The 26,974-nt window shown below is 41.5% G+C and overlaps 1 protein-coding gene across 1 annotated transcript; it reads left to right on the top strand.

The window, feature by feature from the left end:
• The first annotated feature begins 3,714 nt into the window (after positions 1–3,714).
• LOC115156726 (plasmalemma vesicle-associated protein) lies at positions 3,715–9,030 on the top strand. The gene is made up of 6 exons (XM_029704357.1): positions 3,715–4,401; positions 5,009–5,099; positions 5,545–6,266; positions 7,467–7,785; positions 7,887–7,947; positions 8,142–9,030. The coding sequence occupies exons 1-6, from the start codon at positions 4,012–4,014 to the stop codon at positions 8,152–8,154; spliced, it is 1,596 nt and encodes a 531-aa protein (XP_029560217.1). The 5' UTR covers positions 3,715–4,011; the 3' UTR covers positions 8,155–9,030.
• Positions 9,031–26,974: the final 17,944 nt, after the last annotated feature.

The following is a 26,974-nucleotide window of genomic DNA, read 5'->3' as shown; positions in this document are numbered from 1 at the left end:
ATATGACATAAAAGAGCTCTTTACCTGGATCGCTTTTCAATGATGTCTAGAAATGTAAACGTCTTGTACTCTTGTAGGAAGCAATCACTCTCACATTGCGAACTACGAATTAGCTATAACTGTGCAAAATAATTTGAACAAATGTGCACACGTGGCTACATGCAGCTCTCACTTTGATCTCAAAACAAGCGCATAATAATCGCCACCGGTCATGCTGTAAAACAGTCCACTTCAAAGTGAAATGCACAAATCGATACATGGTAATGGTCTATTTACAGCTCTGATCGGTTATGGCACACCGGTCTGTGTAGAGTAGAGGCCTGAGTCATGCCTGTCAATGCAATACAATCAGGGGCGCAACTTTGGATTTAGAAGTGGGGGGGACATAAGCTGGCAGGGGGTCCTCCCTCACAATTTTTTGGGGCATCTAAAGCTCATTTCCTGCATTTCAACTAGGGCTTACCCCAACAACAAAAAATCTCTGCCCAAGAGTAGTCTTTCAACCAATTGATTGGTCGAAATTTGAAAACATGTATTTTTCCGTATACTGTATAGACACATCCTATGTGTTTTAATAAAATCATCTTTATGTACTGAACTTGTCTTATGCTTTATGCACACTGTTTTATTAAATACTGAAGATGCACAAGTGACTCAAGAGGGAGCCAGAGATCAAGATAGCCTAATCAGAAGAAACAAAATCTGTTCCCTAACCTCCTACCACTACTGCTAGCCTTTGCAGATTCTGCCGTTATGCTCCTGAAGTTGCTGGTAATAGGTTACAACTGCAACCTTTTTTATTTGCAGTGACAATTTATCTTACCATTTATACCAATCTGCATGCCACAAATGATTTTCATAAGCACATCTTCGTGGAACACTTTTATTTCATTTATAATAGTCTTTGTATCTCAAAATCATTGTCAGAGGTTAATCTACATTCGATCTAAATGAAAATTATACAAATCTAAAAGTAACTTTTATTGCAATTGCCAAATATGTAATAATAACCTACATAAAGCCAACACATAAAAACATGGATCACTTATCACTGGATCAGATCAGTACATTTTTAATGCAGAGTGGTTATCGAAAGGGAGAGAGCTGGAAATATTGTTAATTAAAATACTTTGAGGAACTATTGTCATTATGAATTGATTCAGACTTCGATTACTTGCTGTTTGAGGTGAAGAAAAAGTACTTTGAAAAGCTCTGCAGCTCATTAGTGGTGGTGAGTTAAGAAAATCAGAAATACTATCAGACATCCCCACATGGGCACATTTATGGGCATACAGTTGCGCGCTGGCCAGGTAGACTAGTGCTACTTCTATATGCGTAATCAGGTGTGTGTCCTTGTTCAACATTGTGTTTCAAACAAAAGATGATGAATAAATTGACAAAACTCGGAGGTGCCTACAACTGTGAGGACAGACGCTGGAGATGAGAAGCAGGTACAGGGAGTGAACATTTAATGAAACACGGACAGAAACAGAATCGGGAAAACAAAACGACAAAAATGCTGACACGGTGAACCAACGGAGGAACAGACAGACATAGATGGGGCAATCAACAAGGTGAAGAAGTCCAGGTGAGTCCAATGAGCGCTGATATGCATAATGATGGTGACAGATGTGCATAATGAAGGGCGGCCTGACACCCTCGAGCGCCAGAGAGGGAGAGCGGGAGCAGGCGTGACAACAACAAAATCTCTTGCATACTATAAGTCTTGCATAATTTGTTTTGTTATGTTGCTTTGAAAGTGAATAATATTGCATTGATTTGATCACAATTCCCACAGTAAAGGGAAAAGTTCATAGTGTTAACTAACGATGAAAACTCCAAAAAGTTGAGTGAAATTCAATCTCGTGCTTCTCTGTTGCTTCCGTCCATCTCCTCGCTCCTACCTGGGCTTGAACCAGGGACCCTCTGCACACATCGACAACAGTCGCCCTCGAAGCACCGTTACCCATTGCTCCACAAAAGCCACGGCCTTTGCAGAACAAGGGAAACAACTACTTCAAGGTCTCAGAGCGAGTGACGTCACCGATTGAAACGCTATTAGCGTGCACCCTGCTAACTAGCTAGCCATTTCACACCGGCTACATCTGCACAGGCTGATTTTTTTCTGAGCCAGTCACTTGGGAGCAGGGCCCGTGCACATGCCGCTTAGAGGAAACATTTGGGTGTGAATAATTTCTGAAGGCACTATATATTTAATGTATTACTTGAATAGTGACCACAGCCCTTCCGATAATACATTTCAATTGTGTTTTAATGCGATTTTTCACCCTGCTCCATGTATTTAATGTATTCTATTTCAATGTGGCTCTCAGTGCAGCTTTACTTCTTGGCTATTATGATACATCTGGCAGTTGCTTCTCTGTATTCCTAGGTGGAAACTATAGGCTGAAAACTACACCAGTACTACGTTCTGTCATAGTCCTACAGGGCTGTCTACAACATTAGAGTAAAGGAGTTGAGTCACCAGAATAAAATTCTAGGAGACAGGTACCCAAGGGGATGCACGTTTTTATTACACGCATGGTTCGAACCACAATTTTATTCTGACAACATTTACCAGAATACCGGTTGTTTATGCTCCAAATAAACAACCCAATTCATTGTCAATATTCAACATTTTGTGTGTACTTCTGTGTTTGTCCCTGATATCCTGCTTTTGTTCCCAAGCTTTATCTGTGATCTGTCCTGATGGTAAAAACTCGGAAATGGCCAATTCTAATACCTTGGTGAATTACTGCTTCCTCTAAAGACGGGGGTTGGCATAGCAACAATGGCTGCGAACGTCAGCAAGTTGGGTTGAGACGCACAGCATCAAAGGGTTGCTGGCTCTGATACTCTGTGGAACAACGTGTAGGCCTACTATTGTCCTGTCATTTTACTAGTGGAGCCGTGCACCGGAAACCATGTTCATGATCCCATAAAAAAGTTTTTTGTGGTTGAAATTAGGTTTTTACAATGTGTCATTTTGAGAAAGGCAGTTATGGAGGAAGATAATATATACAGATCAAATCTTCAGAACAAATAATATCTTCAGAACAATGGTCAGAACAATGGTCAGCACAAAGGTCAGCACAAAGGTCAGAACAATTGTTAATGGATCATATTCCTGTCAAGAGTGTGAATATGCATGTTCCTACCTATGCTAAATACAATAACCTCTCTGAACCTTACAACTAATCAGAGAGCAGGTAAGGGTTTAGATCGCTCAAGGAAAATGAAAGACCATTATATATGATGCCTACAAAAACCATCACATTTAAGTGTCCCTAATACCTATGTAATACATATTAGGTACATATACTGATAGAGTTTAGGTACACCTTGTTAAATAGTACTTAGGACTGTTATACCCAAATACTTTTCCTAAGATTATTATCTCTTTCCTTCTTCGGAGCATGGAATTTCAGGACCACTATCTCTTGTCATGTGTGCTGACATTGTCAAACAAATGGGCGGCTGACACCGCAGGGGGCCAGGGGTAAAAAACAGTGTGTTTGCGTGTGTGTGTATGATATTATAAGTATGTGTGTGTGCGTATGTGTGTACTTGATGTGTGTGTGTGAGTGTGTGTGTCTGTGCGTAATGTTATGTTAACCCCTGACATGATGTCCAGGGGTGGGGAGGGGGTCAGGAAGGTGTTCCCAGAATGGGAAGTGTGGCGAGGTGTTTATAAAACTCCTGACGATGTTTACACAATCCTGTCTTCTCACTCTCAGACAATGCTCAGGAGAGGAAACGGCTAGAACTTTACTGTTTGGACTGCCACTGTGCGCTACCTTAAGTCAGAAGGGGGATACTATCGCCGAACCACACCACTACCAGGGACTGAGTTTGGTTGCCTAAGATATCTCACATCTTTTCTATTTATTTGATATTTCATTTGGTCCTCAAGAAGTGGAACCCATTTGAACCGTCTTAGTTCTGTCTGGGCTTGGCTGTTTCTCAGTAAGGGTGTTCTGTACTGTAATGTGCATCTGAGGCTGAGCACCCATGTACAACAGCAGCTACTCCCAGGCCAAGTTTGGCTTGGAGGCCAGGAGGAAGATCCAGAAGCCCAGTGGAAAGAGCTGTGGCTACTACATGAGGGTTGTCTTCTTCTTCTCCTCTCTGATCCAGTCGCTCATCATCATCAGTCTCGTTCTCTTCCTGGTCTACGGGAGGTCCCTGGACGCGGCAGCCGAGAGCCGGATCCAAGACCTGGAGAAGAGCATCAACCGCCTCTCCATTGACAACCTGAACCACCGGCAGCAGAAAAAGAATCTGACGCTTCTCCTGAATGCCACTCAGACTGACAAGATGCGCAACAACAAGGAAATTATCAATCTGCGTCAAATTGCAAACAAATCTGTCATATTCATCACCCATCTCAGAGACCAAGCGGTAAGTGCTGAGACTGGTTCAGTGGTCAATGCTAGAGGGTTGCGGTGGGTGTTTTTTGATATTTGGAAATACTTTAGAGAATAGTTCATTTTTTTATATTCAACACAACGACATCAGTACAGTACATACAGTGGGGTCACAGTGAATGGTTGATTGAATATTAAAATGTCAGTTTAGTTGTAGAACTTGAGTTCCTGTATGTTGTTGTTAGAATATTAAAATGGCAGTTTAGTTGTAGGACTTGAGTTCCTGTATGTTGTTTAATGTGGTAACTGATTTAGATTTTAGTGTAATTGAACATGAAATAACACACCTAACAAAAAACACACTACATTCAGGTATATTATGTATATCATATCCATTATTATTTCACCGATCATTATATCCATTCATTTCAGCAAATTTATACCTGAAAAGGTTAAAACAGTGTTACTACATAAACATTAACAATCACTAGTTACGTTCAGATTTAAGTTTTTCAGTTGTATAAAATATATGCATAAAACAACTGTCAACCATAATCTGCATGTACACAGTAGGTGAAACTTGCACTCAAATTTTCTTTAGCTGACAAAATGTAATGCATATCTGTTATTAATATCCACAGAATCAATGCGATAATGATAAGAAAAGCTGTCAGATTCAACTTAGCATGAACCGATGCCCCAGAGCCATGACACCAATGATAACACTAAATGGTAAGACAATTGAACTTTAAGACAAACCAATGCTTTCATTGCTCTGCTCTGCACTAGTGTTACATATGTTCACACAGAATCTCATCCTTGTATTTCACAGATGAGCTTTCCTATTCATATTAGGTTTCCTAACTTTCCTAACTGGTATTTCTTTGGACAAGAGTAAGCAAGGCGCAAATTACAACTTGGCAATGATATTTTATCTTCACAGTTTTGGAAAATGCTTGCTGTTGTAGTACCTAAGTAAGAATACAAATAGTGAAAATATAATTTCAATGATTTATTTGCCGTTCTGAATTCCCTTAAAACCAACACAGGGCTGGGGTTCAATCCAAGCCGCCAGTGCTCCTCGGATTGAATCCAGGACAAGATCTGATAGTGGTTCAGAAGTATTAACACAAAACATGTTTCTTTCTTTTTTTTCCTTCCTCAAAAACATTTCCAGGCAACAATAACAATATACAAGGAAACCAGGTCCAGCACCTAGAGCAATTGCTAAAGCTAGTGAACGCCAACTTCAGTCAGACGGTGCAGTTCATGAAGATTGAGATAGAGAACACAGCCAAGGACCGGAACACCCTCACCTTGGATGCCATATCCCTCCGGAGGGACAAGACCACCCTGCTGAAACAGCTGGAGAGCTACAGGAAGAAGTGCAAGGAGGACTTCATCCAATCCCTCGGCGGCATCTCCAACGTCTCCAAAGCCTTCCTGTTGAAGATCGACACCCTCCTGCCTAAAGTCAGCCCCTTCCTGCTCACCTGCGAGAAGCAGCGCGACTCTCTGGAACAGATCCGCAACAACTGCTCCAGTCTGTCCCGCGAGGTGGAGACCAAGTTCCAGCGCTACCTGGACAACGTAGGCTCCCAGGTGTCGGAGATCCAGGGCCGTAGCGCCAGGCTGCAGGCGGAGAAAGACCAGCTAGCCGAGGACCACCACTGGTGCAGCCAGAACCGCAGCGCCATGGCCCTGGAGCACCAAGAAAAGTTGCAGAAGGCCCAGGAGAAATACGACCTAGAGATGGAGAAGCTGCTGACGGGCAGCAAGAAGCTGCAGTGGGACAAGGATCTGGGGGAGGCAGCGATGAAGGTGAAGGAGGGCGAGATCAAAATCCTCAACGACAAGATCCGGAGCCTCAACGCCTCCCTGGCCAACTGTGGCTCCAGGGTAAAGGAAGATCTGTTCTGTGGTTTAGTACTGGGCTTTCATCCAGGTCAGAGATAAGGGGTGTTTAAATATAGACAGAAAATGATTTAGAAGTCAAACTGAGGCCAGAAATTGTTTCCGTCCTTGCTGTAGGGATAGAGTTGAGACGCTGGTCAAAAGATCTAATCATGTGAATGAGATTTACGATGACAATTATCTCTAGGAAAAGACATTAGTTGAAAATGAAAGCTATGGGAAAGTCCAAAATGTACCCAGGTGGGGTTTTCTTTGCCACAGGAAAGCACCCCCTTTTCTGTCTACCCTACGCCTGCAAACCGAGTGAGTGGGTTGCAAGTGCTGTCAGCCCGCCCGTTCATGCTTTCAGTTTGCCCCGGCGTCCTCCTGGGTACCTTGGAACCTAAACTCTGCCTGTATGCCTGGGGTCAAACTGTGTTGTCTCTCCCTGGAGCTTGTGGTTACACCCGCTTCTCCAAAATTTGTGTCCAGCATGCGTCTTGCGCATTTGCTTGGATGAAAGCGAGAGTATTGTACTAGAGCGACAACGACCCCTGCATTTTTTTGGGCTCCTCCCTGCAAGAGAGGCCCCCTAACTAGTTAAAGGCTATCTTTGGATAGTGGAGGATATTGTATATAATAGCAAGGCTTACAGCCCAGAAAGGGTCGTTCCACCAGAGGTATCTGAGGAACCAAAGGGGTGCTCATTTTTCAAATGAGCAACTCATAATCCTTTATATACATTGTTTTTTATTTTATTTTAGTCATTCAGCATACACTTTTCCAGAGTGACTTACAGGTACAATTAGGGTTAAATGCCTTGCTCAAGGCCAAATCTACAGATTTTCCCCCTAGTTGCCAACTTTTCAGTTACTGGCCCAACGTTCTTAACCGCTAGGCTACCTGCCGCTCGAGCTTTGAAAGCCCAAGCTTTGATGATTTGAATCAGGCGTGTACTGCCAATGCAAAAACGTGCATCCCTTTGGGTCCCCAGCACCAGGATTGAGAACCACTGCCATAGTGAGATAGCGCACATATATTCTCATAGAACCGCGGTATACGAAAGTCACCTTAAATTATAAGCTTTGTTTGTACTATTATTATTATCTGTGATTATAAATGATGTATAACTCATTCTTATATTTGACTATATTTTATGACAGTATTTTCACCTAACATCATTCTCTTTGTCTTATTATGTTTCAGACCGGAATGGGTAGCCCGGGTGCAACTGGTAACACAGGGGTGGGCTGGGTAGGGTCGAGTGCAACAGGGCAAGGTAACAGGGGGTCAGCTGCTGGAACAGGTGTGATGGCAGGAATAGGTGGGTGGGGCGCATCTGCATCTGCAACAGGAAACAGCAATACAGTGTTTGGCAACACAGGAACGGGCAGGGCAGGGTCAAGTGCAACAGGAGTGGGTACTAGGGGATCAGGAGGGACAGGACTGAGTGGTGCCGGGTCACCATCAGGTGTTGCAAAGAAAATCGGACCAGGCTTGGATAGCGCCAATGGTTACAGTTTAGGTAAGACATACTAGTATCAAGGCTTGATATAAACATCACTTCTTATTAAGACTGATATGCTATGGGTGATGGCTAATGATGTTGTTCTGTTTTTTCCACAGCAAATATCAATCAATACTTACGCGAGCTGCAGCAGTATTCCAAACCCAACTCCGGCTCAGAGTGAGTTCAAACCCCCTGTACAGCAAAGTGACCCGTAAATAAATGTGCTTGTGCCAAAAATTACCATGTTTCCTAGACCTTTTAATTCAACATGGCTGAGAGAACATTTAGTGATAACATTCAAATGTGATCTGCTGCCTGCAGTAGACACAATGAACTGAACAAGTATTTCTATTGTTTCTTCTTGTCTGCAGAGTATCTGGGTAATCCATGGAATCTCAGAGGAAAATGGAGAAGGAATGGGACCCTCTACTATAAAACCCAGTCTCCTCATATTGACTTATGGTATGTTAATACACTGAGTGTACAAAACATTAAGGACACCTGCTCTTTCCATGACACAGACTGACCAGGTGAATCCAGGTGAAAGCTATGATCCCTTATTGATGTCACTTGTTAAATCCACTTCAATCAGTGTAGATGAAGGGGAGGAGACAGGTTAAATAAGGATTTTTAAGCCTTGAGACAAATGAGACATGGATTGTGTATGCGTGCCATTCAGAGGGTGAAGGGGCAAAACAAAAGATGTAAGTGCCTTTGAACGGGGTACGGTAGTAGGTACCAGTTTGTGTCAACAACTGCAACGCTTCTGGGTTACTCACCCTCAACAGTTTCCTGTGTGCATCAAGAATGGTCCACCCCCCAAGGACATCCAGCCAATTTGACAGAACTGTGGGAAGCATTGGAGTCAACATGGGCCAGCATCCCCCTGTGGAATGCTTTCTACACCTTATAGAGTCAAAGCCCCAAAGAATTGAGACTGGGGGTGCAACTCAGTGTTAGGAAGGTGTCCTTAATGTTTTGTACATCCCGTGTATGTATAATATAATTTCTATCAGCAGCAGCTGCAGCTGCATTGTAATATATCATAAAAGAAGATCTGTTGCTATTGTGACATGTATTACATTTTTGCACTTTTTGGGGGCTTGAATGTCATTGGTAAACAAATACGAATGTATATTATTTGAATATGTTGATTTAGTCAGGAAAAAGGCATGAAAGTCATAAATAATCTGTTTTGAATGTACTATACATACTTTTATTAAAACAAAAGGGTAGTTATTGTAACTCCTGTTCTATGAATGATGTGTGATGACCTCAATGTTTAAGGCCCTACTTTGAATTTCACACCGCTGATTTCAGAAACATGTACCCCATCCAAGACGGATATGAATTGTTTGTCCCTATTTGCGTCACCCATTGTGAGGATAATAGTCCCACTGCTGACAGTCCCTCCCCTTCGTCACGTTACAGACATCATTTACTGGAAGACAATTTTATCCGACCAAGATGTTTATGTTTATGTCTGCCAACCTGTCAGACCAATTGGAGCGGATGGGAGGGAAAGGTACAAACACTGGTGTATACAAAACCCAACATTAACAATACCTCTTGGGCTGGCTACAGACTATATATTTCCATACACTTAATAAGAACATGAAACAATCTTATAAAAAACATTGAGAGACGGAAGGATAAAGTTATCCATCAAATCTTCAGTATGTTCTTTCCCCAAAACCAGCCCCTAAAATAGCCTTGAACACCAAACAATGTTTTCTTTTGTTATTGCTGTGTCTATGGGATATATAAACTATTGGAAAGAGTATCCCAGCAACCCCTTGTCCAATAATACAAACACTAACTTTATCAGTCTATAACAGCATTCTTGCTTCAATGGGAAAATAGCATGCTTAAATTACATCTAGGAACATGCCAACCCAGATATTATACAGTATGCCATTAGGCCAACAGCTTTTATCCAAAGCAACTTACATTTTATCCAAAGCAACTTGCATGCATACATTTTTGTATGTATAGGTGGCCCCGGGAATCAAACTCACTATCCTAGCATTGCTAGAACCATGCTCTACCAACAGAGCTACAGAGGATCATCCATTGCGTGCCACAGTTCCATTTCAATTTGTCTCAAAGGAATCTCAAACGACCCATAAACCATTTGCACAGCGTTATTCTATTAAATTAGCACATCCTGTTCAATTCCTGAATCAAATCAAACCCTATCTGGCACACCATCTGGCATAAATTAAGCACAATTAAAGTAGTACAGTAGAACGACTGAGAAATGTTGGTGGCAAACACCCTGTTGGAAACAATGCCCAAGGGAACCAACTGTTAATTCAAACATTTTAAATACGTAAAGTGGTTTGACAACTAATATATGGTAGAGTTCAGGACGGGAGACCTCTATCCTGTCTCAAGGAAATCCTTTGTTTAATTAACATCAAGTGTTTTTCCAGTCAGGACGATTGGACCTCCAATTCACCTTGAGAGAAGCCATGAGGAGATTGTATGTCTGTGTTCTGATCTGATTCCACTTTAGCACACTCTGCCACACTGGACCACATTGTCTCTTACTCTTTCCATTGAAAATACCTGAGATAGAGACATCAAAACTGCAGACGTTGCTGATTTTCAAATAAATCAATTAAACTCATCAAACGTACGCTGACTTTATGAAGCAGTGTTACTGGTATCTAGCAAAAGAGTGTTGGAGTGGTATCTAACCTGGTTGACTGTATTAATATTTTTTTAAATAACTCAAGCTACTTAGCTGGCTAACTTGACTAACTTTGGGGAGGAAATGTCCACTTACTTACAGTTAGCCCTGTCCAGCCCTGCCCAGAGGTGCGCTAGTAGACAGATGCTGCTGAAACTAACCAAACAACCAAAATATGGACTTTAAAACTGGATCAATGAACAACAACCAACAAAAGAAAAGAAAATCTTTTAAAAATGTATTATAGGTGAACATCCCTTTAAACCTGTGTCTACTCATCATAATTTGATTTACAGTTGAAGTCGGAAGTTTACATACACCTTAGCCAAATACATTTAAACTCAGTTTTTCACAATTCCTGAAATTTAATCCGAGTAAGAATTCCCTGTTTTAGGTCAGTTAGGATCACCACTTTATTTTAAGAATGTGAAATGTCAGAATAATAGTAGAGAGAATGATCTATTTCAGCTTTTATTTCTTTCATTACATTCCCAGTGGGTCAGAAGTTTACATACACTCAATTAGTATTTGGTAGCATTGCCTTTAAATTGTTTAACTTGGGTCAAATGTTTCGGGTAGCCTTCCACAAGCTTCCCACAATAAGTTGGGTGAATTTTGGCCCATTCCATCTGACAGAGCTGGTGTAACGGAGTCAAGTTTGTAGACCTCCTTGCTCGCAGCGCTTTTTCAGTTCTGCCCACAGATTTTCTATAGGATTGAGGTCAGGGCTTTGTGATGGCCACTCCAATACCTTGACTTTGTTGTCCTTAAGTCATTTTGCTACAACTTTGGAAGTATGCTTGGGGTTATTGTCCATTTGGAAGACCCATTTGCGACCAAGCTTTAACTTCCTGATTGATGTCTTGAGATGTTGCTTCAATATATCCACATAATTCTCCTGCCTCATGATGCCATCTATTTTGTGAAGTGCACCAGTCCCTCCTGCAGCAAAGCACCCCACAACATGATGCTGCCACCCCTGTGCTTCACGGTTGGGATGGTGTTCTTCGCCTTGCAAGCGGCCCCCTTTTTCCTCCAAACATAACGATCGTCATTATGGCCAAACAGTTCTATTTTTGTTTCATCAGACCAGAGGACATTTCTGCAAAAAGTACGATCTTTGTCCCCATGTGCAGTTGCAAACCGTGGTCTGGCTTTTTTATGGCGGTTTTGGAGCAGTGGCTTCTTCCTTGCTGAGTGGCCTTTCGGGTTATGTCGATATAGGACTCGTTTTACTGTGGATATAGATACTTTGTACCTGTTTCCTCCAGCATCTTCACAAGGTACTTTGCTGTTGTTCTGGGATTGATTTGCACTTTTCGCACCAAAGTACGTTCATCTCTAGGAGACAGAACGCGTCTCCTTCCTGAGCGGTATGACGCTGCGTGGTCCCATGGTGTTTATACTTGCGTACAATTGTTTGTACAGATACAGATGAACGTGAATGACCTTCAGGCATTTAATGACCTTCAGGCATTTGGAAATTGCTCCAGACTTGTGGAGGTCTACAATTTTTTCTCTGAGGTCTTGGCTGATTTATTTTGATTTTCCCATGATGTCAAGCAAAGAGGCACTGAGTTTGAAGGTAGGCCTTGAAATACATCCACAGGTACACCTCCAATTGACTCAAATTATGTCAGTTAGCCTATCAGAAGCTTCTAAAGCCATGACATCATTTTCTGGAATTTTCCAAGCTGTTTAAAGGCACAGTCAACTTAGTGTATGTAAACTTCTGACCCACTGGAATTGTGATTCAGTGAATTATAAGTGAAATAATCTGTCTGTAAACAATTGTTGGAAACATTAATTGTGTCATGCACAAAGTAGATATCCTAACCGACTTGCCAAAACTATAGTTTGTTAACAAGAAATTTGTGGAGTGGTTGAAAAACGAGTTTTAATGACTCCAACCTAAGTGTATGTAAACTTCCGACTTCAACTGCATGAAGAATTGCCTGCTGTAGTGTTGTAGGTTCAGTAACATGAAAGCATGATGGGTAGTATTCACAATAACCTTTTTAGGTTATCTCTGCTTGTCTTCTACTGCCACGGGTCATTTGCTATTGGGCGTTCCCAGGTATCTGAGGCCGATTAGGTCAAAACCCTTCTAGATGACGCAGATTGGTGTCACAATGGTGTCTGAGAATACTGGATTTGCTCTGGTCTGGGGGACTTTAGTGGCCATTTGGAGCCCAGAAAGGCCAGGGGCGCCACATCTCCCCACTCCGCCCAAAGTGCAGGAAAGGAATGGCCGCTTATTATTGCTACCTCCTTCCTACCCGGGGTTGCAGAACTCTGACCCCTTTTGTCTCTGGCTACTAACGTTCCCTATTGACCATGATTGCTAATTACACTTCCTATTTGGCTGGTCCCTTCAGTCCCGTGGCCGCCAGACTGGTAAAAACATTAGAGGGCAAAACCTTTCTCTTGTTGATAGTCGAGGCTGTGGTAAACAGTGGAAGCAGCTGGAAGGAAACAATGAGCCTCGATGGCGTCCCTGGATCTGTCCAACATACATAACCTGAGCTCACCTTGGCCTCTTGTGTCAGGTCAAGCACTTGTCATTGCATTACTATCAGTTACATCGGCACATTTCATTTTAGATGACCCAGTCATCTATGTTTTTTTGAAGGGGACCTTCAGTCCTGTAGCGCTGCTCGGAAGTCTAGTATCTTTTCATTTCTAATCGTAAAGTTATTGTAAGCAATTGAAAATGTATACTAAGTTTCTCACTTGTATTTCAAAACGAATGTTACAATCCTATTCAAACTAAGACTAAACGGAAATGTACAATGAATACTAAATACATGATTAAAACCTTTTTCCCGGTACATAGACTCATGGCCTCTCCTCAACAAAAGGCTAACAAGATCATCAATAATCCTCAATGGCAATTCTGCTCGATTTTAGCATGTCACCAGACTAGATTTACTGTAATCTATCAACCCCATTGATTTTCCATCAAACAGAGAGACCCAATTGTATTCCGCTAGAGTAGGGAGAGACAGTGGACTACAGATCATTTACTCAGTTCAGCAGAGCCAGTCAGACACTACCCCATATTTGGGCCCATTGCTGATCTAGGATCAGTTGAACCTTTTAGACCATAATTAATAAGATTATGTGGACATGGGGACCTGATCCTAGATCAACACTCTGACTCTAAAACCCTTTATGCATACCGGCCCAGATCCTTCACCCAGTGTTCCCTAGAGGAGGTTAGGGGCTAAAGGTAGCAAGCAGCCTGGCACCTCATCAGGGTTTTCTGTCTCTTGCCCTGTATACCAACCAATAAGAAGTATATCTCTCTTTAGGTGTCCGCATACTAAGTTCAGTTTGCTCCTAACAAAACGTGGCCAGGCAAAGTGAACATTTTTGCCACGCATACTCCTTTAAAAGACCTTCGCTTGAAAAACTAGAGAAAAATAGTACTGTTTGTCCATCTTGAGATGCCATAGCCAGTATACACTTCTTCAACTCAAGAAATCTGTGATTTTTGACATTTTTGCAGAGGAGATCTTAGTCAAGCAATTTTACACCTAGCTAAGATGTTTGGTGCAGTATTTCTCAAGTGAAAAAATGTGCATTAAAACTAGTTGTCTCTTGTTGAATGACAACAAACACTGAATTCAAGAATCCCTACTGTTGACCAATCACCGTCGAAGGCCCGTAGACTTCGGCTAACAAAAACATGTTGCGTGCACAAACAGCCCAAAAAAACCTTGCCAAACACCAAAACGAACAAAAACGTCACAAAATGTCGTCATAATATATGTACAAACTGTTTTGGATGGGAAACATGCCTTTTCTCACACTTCAACACAACTTCTCTCTAGCGGCCATTATATCGTAATGGAGGATCTGAAATACTGTATCTGATGGAATTGAGAAGTAGGATCTTCTACAAAGTGGTGCCTCCAATGGATTTCAGAGGGACTTTTTAAACACAAGCTATATCTATTGCAAAGACCGGTTTCTCATTGCCAATTGGTCTGTCCAAAGACTCACATGGTGAGCATCTATAATAATGACTTGCGGATCACAACATCAGCTCATGCTCACCATTATCTGTTATGCACAAGAGTTATGACAGGGTAGCCTTTTTTATGTGAGGTAAGGGGTCCTTTTGACATAAAAGTACTCTGATTGGCTCATGTTCTTTCTTCTCTTACAGTACAATACAAATGTGGTTGGTTTGAGTAAAATATATATATATATATATATATATATACACTGCTCAAAAAAATAAAGGGAACACTTAAACAACACAATGTAACTCCAAGTCAATCACACTTCTGTGAAATCAAACTGTCCACTTAGGAAGCAACACTGATTGACAATAAATTTCACATGCTGTTGTGCAAATGGAATAGACAACAGGTGGAAATTATAGGCAATTAGCAAGAACCCCAAATAAAGGAGTGGTTCTGCAGGTGGGGACCACAGACCACTTCTCAGTTCCTATGCTTCCTGGCTGATGTTTTGGTCACTTTTGAATGCTGCGGTGCTTTCACTCTAGTGGTAGCATGAGACGGAGTCTACAACCCACACAAGTGGCTCAGGTAGTGCAGCTCATCCAGGATGGCACATCAATGCGAGCTGTGGCAAGAAGGTTTGCTGTGTCTGTCAGCGTAGTGTCCAGAGCATGGAGGCGCTACCAGGAGACAGGCCAGTACATCAGGGCACGTGGAGGAGGCCGTAGGAGGGCAACAACCCAGCAGCAGGACCGCTACCTCCACAAATGTGCATGTGTCTGCTCAAACGGTCAGAAACAGACTCCATGAGGGTGGTATGAGGGCCTGACGTCCACAGGTGGGGGTTGTGCTTACAGCCCAACACCGTGCAGGACGTTTGGCATTTGCCAGAGAACACCAAGATTGGCAAATTCGCCACTGGCGCCCTGTGCTCTTCACAGATGAAAGCAGGTTCACACTGAGCACGTGACAGACGTGACAGAGTCTGGAGACGCCGTGGAGAATGTTCTGCTGCCTGCAACATCTCCAGCATGACCGGTTTGGCGGTGGGTCAGTCATGGTGTGGGGTGGCATTTCTTTGGGGGGCCGCACAGCCCTCCATGTGCTCGCCAGAGGTAGCCTGACTGCCATTAGGTACTGAGATTAGATCCTCAGACCCCTTGTGAGACCATATGCTGGTGCGGTTGGCCTTGGGTTCCTCCTAATGCAAGACAATGCTAGACCTCATGTGGCTGGAGTGTGTCAGCAGTTCCTGCAAGAGGAAGGCATTGATGCTATGGACTGGTCCGCCTGTTCCCCAGACCTGAATCCAATTGAGCACATCTGGGACATCATGTCTCGCTCCATCCACCAACGCCACGTTGCACCACAGACTGTCCAGGAGTTGGCGGATGCTTTAGTCCAGGTCTGGGAGGAGATCCCTCAGGAGACCATCCGCCACCTCATCAGGAGCATGCCCAGGCTTTGTAGGGAGGTCATACAGGCACGTGGAGGCCACACACACTACTGAGCCTCATTTTTACTTGTTTTAAGGACATTACATCAAAGTTGGCTCAGCCTGTAGTGTGGTTTTCCACTTTAATTTTGAGTGTGACTCCAAATCCAGACCTCCATGGGTTGATAAATTGGATTTCCATTGATTATTTTGGTGTGATGTTGTTGTCAACACATTCAACTATGTAAAGAAAAAAGTATTTAATAAGATTATTTATTTCATTCAGATCTAGGATGTGTTGTTTAAGTGTTCCCTTTATTTTTTTGAGCAGTGTATATATATATATATATCTTAATCGACATTGAAATTACTAAAACCAAATGGAAACTGTATAGAAATGATAATGGACACATTTATAGTCTTACTCTGTCCAGTTTGCTAAGAGTCAGCGAAACGAAAGCTAGACAGTCAGGGAGCATCGAAAATTCCAAAAGCGATAGATAGACTACAGAGTATTTTTTTCTGAAAATGTTGACAGTGAGGAAATAATTTAAGTGCGGCCCTCCGAATGTGGCCCGCAGGGAAAATGAGTTTAACCCCCCTTGCTCTACATAGTAGGGGAGACCGCAGAAAAAAGTAACACTTTCAGTCTTTTGCTTATTTGTGAAAAGATTATTTGAGTTAGATTAATGGTATGTTTACACCTTACAGAGAGCATATCCAACTGACAATCTCTTACAAGAGAATATAAGCTATCAGAACCAATACTTAAAAAGAAAGTTGGAGAATAACTAACAAAATTACAATTAATGAACATTTACACTTAATCCAGTATAAACAAATGTATAGAATGTATTATACAAGAGACTAAATTCCCAAATTATACAGCATAACAGCAGAGTCATGTCTTAAGTGTAAAACTAATGACACTTTAACTGAACAGTGATAACACATGTAATTGCACGTGAAAACGTGATCACTTGAAGTAAAAAAATATATTTATAAGTGGAGTGTTCCAGAAACACATATTTTTCGCATGTGAAATGTGACGTGAAGTGTTCCAAAAACACGTTTTCACATGTGAAATGTCACTTGAAGTGTTCCAAAAATGCGTGTTTTCACATGATTTCACATGTGACATGTCGTTTTCACATGTCATGTGTGTCACGGTAGTCGTAGGATTGAGACCAAAACGCAGCGGGTATATGTACACTCATCTTCTTTTATTTGGACAAAGAAGGTAAACCAAAAACAAACACGTATACAAAAACACAACGACGATAGACAGTCCTGTAAGGCATAACGCTAAACACGGAAATAATCTCCCACAAAGTGACAGGTGAAAACAGGCTACCTAAGTATGACTCTCAATCAGCAACAACGATGTACAGCTGTTCCTGATTGAGAGTCATACCAGGCCAACACAGAAATACAAAACTAGAACAGCCCCTTAGAAATACAAACACAAGAACATACCCAACATCCCAGAACACATAAATCCAATACCCCTCTACAATACACACACACCCCGAACCACCTAAATCAACTACCCCCTCTACATAGACACTACACCAATAAACCCCAGAAACACTCTACACAAAATATTCCTCTATCTAAACACATATACAAAACCATGAAAACAAATACCCTCTGCCACGTCCTGACCAAACTACAATAACAAATAGACTCCTTTACTGGTCAGAACGTGACAATGTGAAATAATGTGATTTTCCACATCTGAAATCATGTGGTTTAATATGTGACAACATGAAACTACACTGGTAGCCATTGCTATTAATTTTGTGATACATTTTTGTCATTTTACACAAAATGTGCACAGTAATAGTGTTTTGCTATTTAATGTGAATCGCAATGCACTTGGGTACTTTTTAACTTAATGAACTTGGCACGCCTCACTTGCAATTGCATTTAAACTTATAGGATGCTCTTATGGCACATCTAAAGAAATCCTGTCATTTTATAGTAAGTTACCGGCTACTGAGTTGCGGTGAAAATAGTCGAAACAACTTTTAAATTTTTTTCTGATTGCTTAGGCACTATCTTTGAAACTAGGATATTTTTGCAAACTCTACACACTAACCACAAAACCGTACACCAAACCAGCAAAACGTTACACATTTCTTGCAAAAGCAAACAATTCTTGCAAAACTCTTTAAACTCTTTAAAAAATTGGTGTTATTGCGTCAATACAGTACACACAAACCATCATTTGAATAAGCACACGAAGCACCAATTAGGCACCGATAGTATAAATGAAAAACACTTGTGGCTTTTGCTTTTTCTGTGTGGAGGGCATAGCAGTTTGCAATAAATGTTTGTCGTACATGTAGTAAACAAACATACACACAGGTATCCAAATGTGTAAAGTATGGATGTGTATTCAGAATATAACACACTATCAATACAAATAAGGGGATGTTTTATTTTGTTTTCTCTGCAAATGTTCTAACATTCCTCAAACAACAAAAGCGCACTAGAAGAAAACAAAAACATTTGTGCTAGAAAAATAATTATTAGGCTACATCTTGCCTTCTTTGTGGCTCACTGTGTGGAAATAATCTGTCCCCCATTATTGTTTGTGGTGATATGCTCTGATATGATCAGCTATAATTAAAATACATTTGCATCTGACTGGAAGTGTGCAGAGACTTTTTCCTGTTTCTCCAGTTTTGCCTTTTGCCTCTAGCGTCTTAACAAATCAGCTTTGGGTGTGCGGTAGATTCAGCCTATTATCATCCTGCGATGAGCACAATTGCCATAAGGGTGGTTTCCATCTCTCAGTGGAGTAAGTGTAACAGTGTAGGTTCCGTCCCTCTCTTCGCCCCAACCCAGGCTCGAACCAGGGACCCTTGCACACATAAACAACTGACACCCCACGAAGCATCGTTACCCATCGCACCACAAAAGCCGCAAGGGGAAACCCTACTTCAAGACTCAGAGCGAGTGACGTCACTGATTGAAATGCTATTAGCGCGCACCACCGCTAACTAACTAGCCATTTCACATCGGTTACATAAGGACGGTTTGTTTAGAGCCCATGTTGAAGCTGGCTCTGACTAGTCTACTGCGAAGATTGGGGCCCCGTTTGTAGACAATTAAAGGGCGGGTTCCTTGAATTCCTGGTCGAGCTCTGGGTCTGAGGTGAGCATATGCCAGTGCTTAATTACTATGTTTTTAATCATATAGGCTTTGGGGGTAAATGTAGATATGCAAGTAATAGAATTCCTTAGAAGTTAACACTTTTTTTTTGTATATCCTGGCGAGGTTTAGAGAGCGCAATTCGGTAGGCATCTTACGCACAGTGGGTGGAGTAACCCCTGTCCAGAAAACGTTTGTTTCACGTTGACAGCTTTATCAGTCAAGTCCTTTGTCGAATGACACACACGTCTGAGCCTATAGAACTGGCTCTTGGGTAACCCTCTTTAAAGGGCACTAAAATGAGCGCTACTTGCTAGGAGAAAAGTGTTTCTGCCGGTCTCTTTCTGATATAGAGTGGCGATAAAGTTCCCAAGTAGCAACCTCTATCCACATGTCCAAGAAATGGACCCGCTTGTGGTCATATTCAACAGAGAACTTCAGGTCAGTGTTCATACTGTTCAAAAAGGAAGTGAATTCATGGAGTTAATGTTTAGTGCCAATCCACACACAGAGAATTTCATCTATATACCTGAATCATTTGAGGATCATGGAGAAGGGTTCCTGGTCTCATCACAGATAAACTTTTGCTCAAAATAGCACACATATAAATTAGCATCTAGGCCTTTTTCATTACAGATATTTATGTAGAGCCAACATGATGTTGTCAGGGAGATTAGACAGTTCTGATATTTTGTTTTTCACATCTGTAGGATCTTTGACGAATGCTGGGAGTTTTTACAAAATAGGCTTAATGTCCAGTTTGAGTGTTTGTTGCAGCTTGTTCTTTTCGTGAGCTACAGTGAACTGAAAAGACAAGCGACCAAAAGAGGTGTGTGCTTTGGGGACCTTTAACAGAATGTGACTGGCAGAATGGGTGTTGTATGTGGAGGATGAGAGCTGCAGTAGATATCTCAGATAGGGGGGAGTGAGGCCTAAAAGGGTTTTATGAATAAGCATCAACCAGTGGTTCTTGCGACGGGTATACAGAGATGACCAGTTCACAGAAGAGTATAGAGTGCAGTGATGTGTCCTGTAAGGAGCATTGGTGGAAAATCTGATGGCCGAATGGTAACGAACATTTAGCCTCTCGAGGACACCCTTACCTGCCGATCTCTAAATTACGTCTCCATAATCTAGCATGGGTAGGATGGTCATCTGAATCAGGGTTAGTTTGGCAGCTTGGGTGAAAGAGGAGAGATTACGATAGAGGAAAGCAAGTCTAGATTTAACTTTAGCCTGCAGCTTTGATATGTGCCGAGAGAAGGACAGTGTACCGCCTAGCCATACTCCCAAATACTTGTATGAGGTGACTACCTCAAGCTCTCAACCCTCAGAGGTAGTAATCACGCCATTTGGGAGAGGGGCATTCTTCTTACCAAACCACATGACCTTTGTTTTGGAGGTGTTCGAACAAGGTTGAGGGCAGAGAAAGCTTGTTGGACACTAAGCGAGCTTTGTTTTAGAGCGTTTAACACAACATCCAGAGAGGCGCCAGCTGAGTATAAATAAGGCTTCCTACTGCCTGAGCTATGTTGTTGATGTTAATTGAGAGGAGCGTAGGGCCTAGAATTGAGCCTTGGGGTACACCCTTGGTGAGAGGCAGCGGCTGAGACAGCAGCTTTATACACTGCACTCTTTGAGAGAGGTAGTTAGCAAACCAGGCCAACGACCCCTCAGAGACACCAATACTCCTTAGCCGGCCCACAAGAATGGAATGGTCTACAGTAGAGGTCGACCGATTATGATTTTTCAACGCCGATACCGATTATTGGTGGACCGGGGGGGGGGGGGGGGGGGGGGCGCTGCCGATTAATCGGCCGATTTTTTTATTTATTAATTTGTAATTTGTAATAATGACAATTACAACAATACTGAATGAACACTTATTTTAACCTAATATAATACATCAATAAAATCAATGTAGCCTCAAATAAATAATGAAACATGTTCAATTTGGTTTAAATAATGCAAAAGCAAAGTGTTGGAGAAGAAAGTAAAAGTGCAATATGTCATGATGTTGGCCTGTGGGTAAGGTTTATGACCCCCCCATAAATACCTTCTCCCTTCCCCTCTCTCTCTGACCCTACTGAAGGACTTGAATAGCCTGTGTTAAATATAGAGTCTGGGAACATCAAACAAATGGGGAAAGGAACCATCTTTTGATAATAAAACCAGTTGGAAATATGCTTGATAACGTAATGAGTATGTATGTCAGTTCATTGTTATCTGAGACATTATGATTGATGACAGGACGACATAAACTGTACCTGAGAAAGTATACACCCTCTAGTTATCAGAGTCACATGGAATTGTTATGCAATTGAAATGTTTGATATTGAAATTGTTTGTTAGGAGATTAAATGTAATTTTAGCTTCCAAATGAGAGAATTGGGTTTTCATAAGGAAAGTGCCCTGTCGATCAGTGGCCCAACCCTTTGTAGAGACATGGGGTTATAAACGATGAAACACCTCCTTCCCTCCTCTCCACTATATAAGTCTTTGACGAAAAGACAATCATGTGTTCCAGTACGTGAGGACTGCAGCCTCTACGTTAGAAGGACAGACACATATCAAGAACAGAACTAAGCCAACCTCGGCGTGAGCTTTGATGGCGAATGGTATGAACTTTGAGTTATTCACTACAGAAGTGATACTTCCTAGCCGTTGAGTTAGCCGCTGCTAACGTGGGCTAGGAAAGGACGGACGACGGATCCAGTCTAACAACCAGACGAAGATACCACCACGTACCCAATTTACCACCATTGACATCCATTACCACTACAGGAAGATCTGGTGGCCAACCCGGCCAGCATCTACGACCAATCTACCGAAGCGCAGCTCAGAGTAAATATTTATTGCATTTTCCTTTTCCAAATGGGCGGTAATTTAGAATGCATAAGATAATGTATTTACGATAGCATAGCTGCTGTTTCTTTGTTCCTAAATCTTCCCGCTCTTTCATTCAAGCCCAACCCCCCTTTTCTTTGTGTAACCAGCCATGATACAGGCTCCGTTCACCAGGGCGAATTCTGTATGACATCATTGTATTCTGTGTATTTGTAATTCTGTGTGATTAGTTAGGTATTTAGTAAATAAATAATTAAACCCAATTTTGTATTGCTGATTCAACTTGTTAGCCAGGGTTCGTGAAGATAACCAAGAATTTACAACTTTCATGATGAGACTGAAAATAAGATAAGGGTTAATATTGACTGCTATCGATGTAAAATATTACTAAGTATTTTAAGAATTTATTCGGAAGATAACAGCTCTTTAAACGTTCTTCTGTGGTGCCCCGACTTTCTAGTTAATTACATTTACATGATTAGCTTAATCAGGTAATATTAATTACAGAGAAATAATTTAATAAGTTAGCATGTCATATCAATTAATCCGGCATAGCCAAAGACACGACAAATATGTGCCATGTAAGAAAGCTAACGATTAAGTGCCTTGCTCAGAACATGAGAACATATGAAAGCTGGTGGTTCCTTTTAACAATAGTCTTCAATATTCCCAGGTAAGAAGTTATAGGTTGTAGTTATTATAGGAATTATAGGACTATTTCTCTCTATACGATTTGTATTTCATATACCTTTGACTATTGGATGTTCTTATAGGCACTTTAGTATTGCCAGTGTAACAGTATAGCTTCCATCCCTCTCTTCGCTCCTACCTGGGCTCGAACCAGGAACACATCGACAACAGCCACCCTCGAAGCAGCGTTACCCATGCAGAGCAAGGGGAACAACTACTCCAAGTCTCAGTGCCAGTGACGTTTGAAACACGATTAGCGCGCACCCCGCTAACTAGCTAGCCATTTCACATCGGTTACACCAGCCTAATCTTGGGAGTTGATAGGCTTGAAGTCATAAACAGCGCAATGCTTCAAGAGCTGCTGGCAAAACGCACGAAAGTGCTGTTTGAATGAATGCTTACGAGCCTGCTGGTGCCTACCATCGCTCAGTCAGACTGCTCTATCAAATCATAGACTTAATTATAATATAATAAACACACAGAAATACGAGCCTTAGGTCATTAACATGGTCGAATCTGGAAACTATCATCTTGAAAACAAAACGTTTTTTCTTTCAGTGAAATACGGAACCGTTCCGTATTTTATCTAACGGGTGGCATCCCTAAATCTAAATATTCCTGTTACATTGCACAACCTTCAATGTTATGTCATAATTACATAAAATTCTTGCAAATTAGTTCGCAACGAGCCAGGTGGCCCAAACTGCTGCATATACCCTGACTCTGCGTGCAATGAACGCAAGAGAAGTGACACAATTTCACCTGGTTAATATTGCCTGCTAACCTGGATTTCTTTTAGCTAAATATGCAGGTTTAAAAATATATACTTGTGTATTGATTTTAAGAAAGATATTGATGTTTATGGTTAGGTACACGTTGGAGCAATGACAGTCCTTTTTCACGAATGCGCACCACATCGATTATATGCAACGCAGGACAGGCTAGATAAACTAGTAATGCCATCAACCATGTTTAGTTAACTAGTGATTATGATTGATTGATTGATTGATTGTTTTTTATAAGATAAGTTTAATGCTAGCTAGCAACTTACCTTGGCTTCTTACTGCATTCGCGTAACAGGCAGGCTCCTTGTTGAGTGCAATGTAAAGCAGGTGGTTAGAGCGTTGGACAAGTTAACCGTAAGGTTGCAAGATTGAATCCCCGAGCTGACAAGGTAAAAATCTGTCGTTCTGCCCCTGAACAAGGCAGTTAACCCACCGTTCCTAGGCCGTCATTGAAAATAAGAATGTGTTCTTAACTGACTTGCCTAGTTAAATAATGGTGTTAAAAAAAAGAAATCGGTGTCCAAAAATACAGATTACCGATTGCTTTGAAAACTTGAAATAGGCCCTAATTAATCGGCCATTCCGATTAATCGGTCGACCTCTAGTCTACAGTATCAAAAGCTTTGGCCAAGTCAATAAAAAATAGCAGCACAACATTGCTTAGAATCAAGGGCAACGGTGACATCAATGAGGACTTTTAAGGTTGCAGTGACACATCCATCTGACCCAGATGTTTTTTTGGGGTCAAGTTTAAGGAGCTCCTTTAGGACCTCAGACTCAGTGACCACCTGCAGGGAGAAACTTTGTAGCTGGCAAAGATGGGTCTGCCCTACGGTTTATATAGGCTCTGATGGATCTTAGGTAGCGTATCGAAAACATGTATGACAGAGAATTTGCAACGAAGGTAGTCAAATTCATGCCTAGAGATCCAGTTCTGATCAAGAGCAAATGTCAGATAGTTGGTTATCTTTGTCTAGAAGTCAGACGTAGGGTCAGTTCTGAGTTTCCTATAGAAATGTTCATCAAGCTGGCGATCGGCCTCTCTCTCTGCCATATAGTCTGATAGACTATAGCTCCTCCCTTATCGGCAGGTTTAATGTCATTCCGAGTATCTTTAGCAAGTTCCTGAATGGCTAGTCTTCCATCTCGGCTCACATTCTTTGGAGAATGAGTTGGTTTGGACTGACAAAAGTTGAAAACATCCTGTTCCGCAATTCTACAGGTGTGAATGGAAGGATTCAATACTTGAGGCACAAATATACTCTTGTGTTTGAACACAGGGCCTTTGTGTATCATTGGAGTCATTAGCTCAGAAGAGTTTGTTCCATATGTGGGGACAAAAGAGAGGCCTTTACTTAAGGTATGGTATCACATGTTGAAATGTTGCATCCCCATATTGTAAAAAAAAATCATGAGGTCATGTTCTCACATGTGCTCAAATGTTGTCACGTCATGGTATGACCTCTTGATATTTTGCATCCTCATGTTGTCACATTTATTTCACATGAGGTCATGTTCTCACATGTTTACATTATGCATCTCCATGTTGTCACATTTATTTCACATACAGTGAGGGAATAAAGTATTTGATCCCCTGCTGATTTTCTATGTTTGCCCACTGACAAAGAAATGATCAGTCTATAATTTTAATGGTAGGTTTATTTGAACAGTAAGAGACAGAATAACAACAAACAAATCCAGAAAAACACATGCCAAAAATGTTATAAATTGATTTGTATTTTAATGAGGGAAATAAGTATTTGACCCCCTCTCAATCAGAAAGATTTCTGACTCCCAGGTGTCTTTTATACAGGTAACGAGCTGAGATTAGGAGCACACTCTAAAAGGGAGTGCTCCTAATCTCAGTTTGTTACCTGTATAAAAGACACCTATCCACAGAAGCAATCAATCAATCAGATTCCAAACTCTCCACCATGGCCAAGACCAAAGAGCTCTCCAAGGATGTCAAGGACAAGATTGTAGACCTACACAAGGCTGGAATGGGCTACAAGACCATCGCCAAGCAGCTTGGTGAGAAGGTGACAACAGTTGGTGCAATTATTCGCAAATGGAAGAAACACAAAAGAACTGTCAATCTCCCTCGGCCTGGGGCTCCATGCAAGATCTCACCTCGTGGAGTTGCAATGATCATGAGAACGGTGAGGAATCAGCCCAGAACTACACGGGAGGATCTTGTCAATGATCTCAAGGCAACTGGGACCATAGTCACCACGAAAACAATTGGTAACACACTACGCCGTGAAGGACTAAAATCCTGCAGCGCCCGCAAGGTCCCCCTGCTCAAGAAAGCACATATACATGCCCGTCTGAAGTTTGAACACGTCGTGTTTGGAGGAGGAGGAATGCTGCCTATGGAATGCTGCCTACTTATTTCCCTCATTAAAATGCAAATCATTTTATAACATTTTTGACATGCGTTTTTCTGGATTTTTTTGTTGTTATTCTGTCTCTCACTGTTCAAATAAACCTACTATTAAAATTATAGACTGATCATTTCTTTGTCAGTGGGCAAACGTACAAAATCAGCAGGGGATCAAATACTTTTTTCCCTCACTGTAAATTTCACATGAGATCATGTTCTCACATGTCACCTACATGTAACATGTAGTTTTATGTTGCTTCACATGTTGTCACCTGTTGCTTCACATTAAATCACGTGATCACATGAAATGTAAGTTTTTTTTCTCTTAAGGGAGCCGTTGAAGTGTCACATGATGGGTATAGAGGGAACATGACTACATCTCATACATGGATATATTACACATCCACAGTGCATTCAGAAAGTATTAAGACCCCTTGACTTTTTCCAGATTTTGTTACGTTACAGCCTTGTTCTAAAATGTTTTACATCTTTTTTTTCCCTCATCAATCTACACACAATACCACATTATGACAAAGCGACAACAGGTTTTAAATATTTTTGAAAATGTTATAAGAATAAAAAAACTAAAATACCTTATTTACACAAGTATTCAGATTGTTTTCTATGAGACTCGAAATTGAGCTCAGGTGCACCGTGTTTCTATTGATCATCCTTGAGATACTTCCACAACTTGATTGGAGTTCACCTGTGGTAAATTCAATTGATTGGACATGATTTAGAAAGGCATAAACCTGTAAGATCCCCCAGTTGACAGTGCATGTCAGAGCAAAAACCAAGCCATGAGGTCGAAGGATTGTGTCAAGGCACAGATCTGGGGGAAGGGTACCAAAACATTTCTGCAGCATTGAAGGTCAACAAACACTACTCAAAATATATAATCACCCACAAAACCCAGGAAGAATAACCCCTACTTAAATATGATCTCCAATCAGAGGTAACGAGGACCAGCTGCCTCCAATTGGAGATCAACCCCCCCAAAAAAACATAGAAATAGAAAAACCAGAACCTAAACATAGAAATAGAAAACATAGAAAAACACCCCCTGTCACGCCCTGACCTACTCTACCATAGAAAATCACATCTTACTATGGTCAGGACGTGACAGTTCCCCCCCCCCCCCAAAAGGTGCAGACTCCGAATGCACCTAAAACAAAAGAAACCACAAAACAAAAGGGAGGGTAGGGAGGGTGACAATTGTCTATGGCGGCTCAAATG

The sequence above is a fragment of the Salmo trutta genome, chromosome 21 (genome assembly GCF_901001165.1).
Source record: "Salmo trutta chromosome 21, fSalTru1.1, whole genome shotgun sequence".
Taxonomy (NCBI): domain Eukaryota; kingdom Metazoa; phylum Chordata; class Actinopteri; order Salmoniformes; family Salmonidae; genus Salmo; species Salmo trutta.
Note: the sequence above shows the minus strand (reverse complement) of the source record. Positions and strands in the feature narration are given on the sequence as shown.

Bases quoted from the DNA above. Each gene is read 5' to 3' on its own strand.
- LOC115156726 (XM_029704357.1), top strand. From the start codon at position 4,012: ATGTACAACAGCAGCTACTCCCAGGCCAAGTTTGGCTTGGAGGCCAGG. The intron at 4,402-5,008 runs GTAAGTGCTGAG...TAATATCCACAG, and splicing joins CCCATCTCAGAGACCAAGCG to AATCAATGCGATAATGATAA. The intron at 5,100-5,544 runs GTAAGACAATTG...AAACATTTCCAG, and splicing joins ACCAATGATAACACTAAATG to GCAACAATAACAATATACAA.